Below are 7,774 nucleotides of genomic sequence, written 5' to 3'. Positions count from 1 at the left end.
TCGCCGCGGCGCCGGCGGCCATCGGCGCGCTCGCCCGCGGCGGCCGGCACCGCGACGCCGTGGCCCTCTTCTCCCGCGTGCTCGCGGACGGCGTCCCGACGCCGAACGAGTTCACCTTCGGCACGGTCCTCCGTTCGGCCACCGCGCTGCGCGACCCGCGCGTCGGCGCGCAGCTCCACGCCTGCGCCGCCAAGTCCGGCCTCTGCTCCATCGTCTTCGTGGGCAGCGCCCTCGTCGACCACTACGCCAAGATGGGCGCCATGAGGGAGGCCCAGGGCGCGCTCGGGGACACCAGCGAGCCGAACGTCGTCTCCTACACCTCGCTCATCGCGGGGTTCCTGAAGAACGGGATGCCCGAGAAGGCCCTCCGGCTGTTCCGGTGCATGCCGGAGAAGAATGTGGTTTCCTGGAACGCGATGATCGGCGGGTGCAGCCAGGCGGGGCTCAGCGAGGAGGCCGTCGGCCTGTTCCGGGAGATGTGTCGAGAGGGCGCCAGGCCGAACGAGAGCACGTTTCCCTGCGTGCTCACCTCTGTTGCCAACGCAGGGGCGCTTGGCGTCGCTAGAAGCGTCCATGCGTCGGCCATCAAGCACTTGGGCAAGCTCGACGTTTACATCGGCAATTCTCTCGTCAGCTGCTATGCCAGGTGCGGCAGCTTGGAGGACAGTGTGCTGGCATTCACAAGCATGGAGCAGAAGAATGTGGTCTCCTGGAACGCTCTGATCTGCGGGTATGCGCAAAATGGGAGAGGGGAGGAAGCTTTGGCTGCCCACAAGAGGATGATAGCAACGGGCTTGAAGGCAGATAATGTCACTCTTCTAGGACTGCTGTTCGGTTGCAACCATGCCGGTCTGGTCGACGAGGGTTATTCGTTGTTCAAGACAGCCCAGAGAGAGCAACCCGGCATATTGAAGCCTGAGCATTACGCTTGTGTTGTGGATCTCTTGTCTCGTGCCAAACGATTCGATGACGCCAAGAGGTTTCTTGAGGACCTTCCATTTGAGCCAGGCCTTGGGTTCTGGAAGTCAATGATAGGAGGGTGCCTGATTCACTGGAACAAGGACCTCGCTGAGAGCGTCGCCAACCGTATTCATGCACTTGATCCAGAGGACACTTCTTCATACATCCTTCTCTCTAATGTTTATTCTGCAGTTGGAAGCTGGAAGAGTGCGTCAATGATCAGGAGACAGATTAAGGAGAAGGGGCTCAAGAGGATCACTGGCTGCAGCTGGATTGAGGTCCAGGACAAGGCCCATGTCTTCTTCAATGGAGACTCTAAACATCCTCAGAGTGTTGAAATTTACAAGATGCTTGAGGTTTGCCTGGATGCTGGTGAAGATGAACACTGCCTTGCAGTATGATTGTGCAAAACGGTCTAAATGACTGAGCTGAGGGAACAGAAATACTTTGAAAATAGCTACACCGACTGGCTGAGAGTCAATTAGTCATGTTCATCACTCATCTGGTTAGGTAGATATGGATGGACTTTTAACTTGTATGGTAGCAGGAGAATAGGAGTTGGCCTGATAAGGCCAACAGCGAACGGCAACTGCAGAGCACCTGGAGATCAGAAGATGGCCGGACATGGCTCGTCTTCCAAGCAGAGGATGGTGTTGCAAACTTGAAGCTTTCAGGGTGCTACTTGGTTTCAAGCTGCCGAAGATATTTTTTTAAATAACTGTCAAGCTGTTGAGGAATGTCCGACTAGAGAAAGAAATTCTGTGAGCAAACTGCCATGTATTAATGTGGATAAGAAAATAGTTCGTACCAGACTCATTGCAGAGTAGCACATTAAGCTACTGTTTAGACATTTTGGCACTGGGTTCGATTGTGTAAACAGTTACTAGAAAGACGGCTGGCCTTTTGAATTCTTAGAATGAGGTGTGTTTTTTTTAGGGAAGCCATCATGGCGCACTTTATTTCAAGTTGAATAATGATACATCGTTCATTACAGCCGGGACAATAAAGCTAGGGGGATTACCCTCCCAAAACACAAAAGAATTAGAAGTAAAAGCATGTCTAGCTAATGTGTGCGCCACCGTGTTCGCATCCCTGTTGCAATGTTGCGCCGGAATTCTTAGAATGGGTTGAAGCTTGCAATGACATCTTGCCCGTGAGAATAAACTTCAGTAAAAAGTAACCAAATCTGCTCAAATAAAATATTTCCATCCATACAACACCATCTGTAGTCTGTACACCTCCCGACCTCAGTTGGCAGCAAATCATCTCATCAAAAGAATTCAAAACCAAGCATCGTACAGCATATTGCTATAACTGGAATTCAACAGAAAACCAAACATAGTAAAGCATGTTGCTAGAGTTAAATTAAGACCTATGTCAACGGTGTATTCAACGAAATCTTCAAATGCACAAGCATGAGGTTCAGAACCAAAAAGATGCTCGAGCAAATCGCAGAGTTAAAATTCAAACAAATGGCAGCTTCACTCATCAGAACTGAAGCAAGCTGAGGGAAGAGCACTCGACAGTAACTATGTGTTTCTTTGGTGACCGATGAAATCCTTAGAAGATAGCTAGACCGAGTGGCCAAGAGTCACATAGTCATGTTCATCACTCATCAGGTTAAATAGATATGGATGGACTTTAACTTCATGGTATCAGGAGAATAGGAGTTTGGCCTGATAAAACCAACAGCAAACAGCAACTGCAGAGCACCTGCAGATCAGAAGATGACCACAGATGGCTCATCTTCCAGACAGATGATGGTTTGAAGTTGCCGAAGATTTTAAAAACATAATGTCAAGCTGTTGAGGAATGTCTGACTAGAGAACTAGAAATTCTGTGAGCAAACTGCCATTTGTTAACGTGGATAAGAAAATAGTTTATACCCAACTCATTGCAGAGTGGCACATTAAGCTACTGGAGATAGACCGGTCAAGTTATTATCCATATTCCTTTGAAGTTAGACATTTCAGCACTGTGTTCAATTGTGTACACAATTACTAGAAATACGGCTGGCCTTTTGAATTCTTAGAATGAGTTGAAGCTTGCAATGGGATCTTGCCCCTGAAAATAAAATTCAGTAAAAAGTAAACAATACCCAAATAAAATATTTCCATCCATACACCTCCCTTCCTCAGTTGGCAGCAAATCATCTCATCACAAGAATTGAACAGAAAACCAGGCATATACAGCACATTGCTAGAATTAAATCAAGGCCTACATAAATGGTGTTCTACGAAATCTTCAAAGGCAGAAGCACAAGGTTCAGAACAAAACTAAACAAAAATTACTCTAGCAGATAGCAGAGATGAATTCAAACAACTGATATCTTCAAAACTGAAACTTCCTAGAATACGGCAAGACTGACAGGTCGCTGATTGGTTTCAAGCTACCGACGGTTTTATTTCTGAAACTGTTGGACTATAGAACAATGTGTTAACGGGCATAAGAAAAACAGAAAATCGTTCAAATCAAACTCATTGCAGAGTAGCACATTAAGCTACTGTGGCAATCAAAATATCATCCATGTTCCTCTGGAAGTAGACATGTCAGCACTGGGTTGGATTGTGTGCGGAATCACTAGAATACGGCTGGCTTTCTGAATTTTAAAATGAGTAAGCTGTGTTCAAGCTCCCACTGAGATCTTGCCCCTGAAAACAAAATTCAGTATAAAGTTACCCAATCTGGTCTTTCCATCCTTGATCTGTACATCTCCTGTCATCAGTTGGCACCCAAACATTTGATCAAAAGAATTCAACAGAAAAAGTACGGATGTACAGCATGACGCTGGATTTCAACCAAGACCTCCATCAATGGAGGATTAACTGAAATCGTTAAAAGAAGAAGCACAAGGTTCAGAACAAACAAAAAAATCTCGAGCAGATCGCAGAGTTAAAATTCAAACAGCTGACATCTTCAGAAGTGAAGCAAAGCACATTTTTGAAACTAACTAGAATATGGCTGGACTTCTAACATTCTTAGAATGTGCTAAAAGCTCACAATGAAATGTTGCCCTGGAAACAAAAATCAGTAAAAACTTAACAAATCTGATAAAATTAAAACTTGCCATTGGTATAGCAATCGGTAGTCGGTACATATTCTAACTTCAGTTGGCAACAAATCATCTCATCACAAGAATTCAACAGAAAACCAAGTATAGTACAGCATATTGCTTGAATTAAATTAAGACTTATGTCATTATGTCAACGGTGTATTCAACGAAATCTTCAAAGGCAGACGCACAAGGATCAGAACAAAGGAAATGCTCGAGCAGATCGCATAGTTAAAATTCAAACAACTGATATCTTCACTCTTCAAAACTGAAGCAAAGCACATTTGAAACTTACTAGAAAGCGGCTGGACTTTCGGGGTGATGGATGGTTTCAAGCTGCCAACGATTATTATTTTTATTGTTAAGCTGTTTGACTAGAGAACTAGAAATTCAATGTGTTAACGGGGATAAGAAAATAAGAAAATCGTATAAATCAAACTCATTGCAGAGTATTAAGCTGCTCTGGCGATCAAAATATCATCCATGTTCCTCTGGAAGTAGATATTTCAGCACTGGGTTGGATTGTGTACAGAATCACTAGAAGTCTAGAATATGGCTGGCTTTCTGAATTTTTGAACGAGTAAATACTGTTAAGCTCGGAAGAGATCTTGCCCCTGAAAACAAAATTCAGTAAAAAGCAACCTGTACCCTGTGCACCTCCTTTCCTCAGTTGGCAGCAGATCATCTCATCACAAGAACTCAACAGAAAACCAAGCATATACAGCATATTGCTAGAATTAAATCAAGGCCTACGTCAAAGGTGTATTCAACGAAATCTTCAAATGCAGAAGCACAAGGTTCAGAACAGAACTAAACAAAAATTACTCTAGCAGAAAGCAGAGTTAAATTCAAACAGCTGACATGTTCAGAATTGAAACTTCCTAGAATACGGCAGAACTGACAGGTTGCGATTGGTTTCAAGCTGCCGATGGTTTTATTTTTCAAACGGTTGGACTATAGAACAGAAAATATCATCCATGTTAAAAATATCATCCATATGTTAACGGGCATAAGAAAAACAGAAAATGGTTCAAATCAAACTCATTGCAGAGTAGCACATTAAGCTACCGTGGCGATCAAAATATCATCCATGTTCCTCTGGAAGTTGATATTTCAGCACTTGGTTCGATTGTGTGCAGAATCACTAGAATACGGCTGGTTTTCTGAATTTTAGAATGAGTAAACTGTGTTAAAGCTCGCACTGAGATCTTGCCCGTGAAAACAAAATTCAATATGAAGTTACCCGATCTGTTCAAATAAAAACTTTCTATCCTTAGTGTGTACATCTCCTGTCATCAGTTGGCACCCAAACATCTGATCAAAAGAATTCAACAGAAAAGGTATGCATGTACAGCATGACGCTGGATTTAAACCAAGACTTCCGTCAATGGCGAATTCAATGAAATCATCAAAGGAAGAGGCACAAGGTTCAAAACAAAGAAAAAAAATTCTCGAGCAGATAGCAGACTTAAAAACTCAAACATCTGACATCTTCAGAGTTGAAGCAAAAAACATCTGAAACTAACTAGAATACGGCTGGACTTCTAAAATTCTTAGAATGTATTCAAAGCTTGCAATGAAATGTTGCCCTGAAAACAAAATTCAGTAAAAACTTAACAAATCTGATAAAATAAAAAATTTCCATCCGTATGGCAATCTGTAGTCGGTGCGTCTCCTGACCTCAGTTGGCAGCGAATCATCTAATCAAAAGAATTTCTACAGAAAAAGCACATACAGCATGTCGGTAGAATTGGATCAAGGCCTACCCAAACATGGATGTTTGTTCCAGGGATATTAAATTGTTAGAATGGGTTAAAGGTGTTAAAAGCTCGCAATGAAACATTGCCCCTGAAAACAAAATTCAGTAAGAACTTAACAGATCTGATAAATAAAAAACTTCCTCTATAGAAATAATCAAGACCTAAGTTAACAGTTCACTCAACCATGGATGTTAGTTTCAAAGCAGAACACAGGAGTTAAAAAATAAAACAACTGCCATCATCACAAAACAGAAGCAAAGCACGTTTGAAACAACCACTGAATGATTCATTGATTCAGCAGACGACTCATATTACACTGTTCGATTGGGGAATCTAACCCCATGTTGTTGTTGACACACGAACAAACCAGATCATACTAAACAGACTCGGGTGGCAGCAATCTAACACCATCCTTCCTCAGTTGGCAGAAAATCATATCACCAAAAGAATTCAACAGAAAACCAAACATGGTAGTACAATATTGCTAGAACTGACGCAGCAAATCATATCATCAAAATAATTCAACAGAAACCAAGCATAGAACAGCATATTGCTAGAATTAAATTAAGACCTATGTCAACAGTGTATTCACCGAAATCTTCAAAGGCGGAAGCACAAGGTTCAGAACAAAAGAAATGCCTGAGCAGACCGCAGAGTTAAACTTCAAACTACTGACATATTTACTCTTCAGAACTAAGCAAGGCACATTTGAAACTTACTAGAATAAGGCTGGACTTTCATGGTGCTAATTGGTTTCAAGCTGCCGATAATTACTATAAGCTGTTGGACTAGAGAACCAGAAATTCAATGTATTAACAGGGATAAGAAAATAAGAAAACCGTTCAAATCAAACCCATTGCAGAGTACTATTAAGCTACCGTGGCGATCAAAATATCCATGATCCTCTGGAAGTAGACATTTCAGCACTGGGTTGGATTGTGTGTACAGAATCACTGTTATAGGGCTGGCTTTCTGAATTTTCGAACGAGTAAATAGTGTTAAAAGTCGCAATGAGATCTTGCCCCTGAAACCAAAATTCAGCACGAAGTTACCCAATCTGGTCGATAAGAATTACAAGGTTCAGAACAAAGAGAAAAAACTCAAGCAGATTGCAGAGTTAAAATTCAAACAGCTGACATCTTCAGAACTGAAACAAAGAGCATTTGTTTGAAACTAACTAGAATACTGCTGTACTTCTAAAATTCTTAAAAATGTGTTAAAAAGCTTGCAATAAAATGCAGCCCTCAAAGCAAAATTCAGTAAAAACTTCCCAAATCTGATCAAATAAGAACTTTCCATTGGTACAGCAATCTGTAGCTGGTACATCTCCTGACTTAGTTGGCAGCCAATCATCTAATCAAAAGAATTTATACAGCATGCCAATGGAATTGGATCAAACCTACGTCGACAGTTTCACTGAATTTTGTTTTCAGCGGCAATGTTTCATTGCGAGCCAACGGCAAATAACAAATCAGATGAAATAAAAATATTACCCTGCGAGATAATGAAGACCTATGCCAACAATTTACTTATCCATGGATGATCAGCAAGATGCAGAAGGTTCAGGGCAAGAAAATTGCTTGAGCACATCAAAAGAGTTTAAAACAATAAAACAACTGCCATCATCATAAAACTGAAGCACAGCACAATTGAAACAACCACTGGGTGATTCATTGATTCAGATAATCCGACTCATTTTACACTGTTTGTATAGGGGATCCTAAGCCCCTGCGATTGTTGACACACGAAGAAACGGAACCAGACTGACAAGAGCCTCGGCGGGCGGCAGGCAATCTAAGAGGAGGTGAACTTGGTGACGGCCTTGGTGCCCTCGGAGACGGCGTGCTTGGCGAGCTCGCCGGGGAGGACGAGGCGCACGGCGGTCTGGATCTCCCGGGAGGTAATGGTGGGCTTCTTGTTGTAGCGAGCCAGCTTGGCCGACTCGCCAGCGAGCTTCTCGAAGATGTCGTTGATGAAGGAGTTCATGATGGACATGGCCTTG

The 7,774-nt window shown here is 42.7% G+C and overlaps 1 protein-coding gene across 1 annotated transcript; it reads left to right on the top strand.

The window, feature by feature from the left end:
- Nucleotides 1–5: 5 nt before the first annotated feature.
- On the top strand, nucleotides 6–1,950 carry LOC125528819 (pentatricopeptide repeat-containing protein At5g42450, mitochondrial-like; the record flags this gene model as incomplete). Its single annotated transcript, XM_048693254.1, has 1 exon — nucleotides 6–1,950. A coding segment is annotated over one exon (1,356 nt), but the record flags the coding sequence as incomplete, so codon positions are not given.
- Between the last annotated feature and the right edge of the window lie 5,824 nt (nucleotides 1,951–7,774).

Source organism: Triticum urartu, unplaced genomic scaffold, assembly GCF_003073215.2.
Source record: "Triticum urartu cultivar G1812 unplaced genomic scaffold, Tu2.1 TuUngrouped_contig_5139, whole genome shotgun sequence".
Classification (NCBI taxonomy): Eukaryota; Viridiplantae; Streptophyta; class Magnoliopsida; order Poales; family Poaceae; genus Triticum; species Triticum urartu.
The sequence above is the reverse complement of the archived record's forward strand: the minus strand, read 5'-3'. Positions and strand labels throughout refer to the sequence as shown.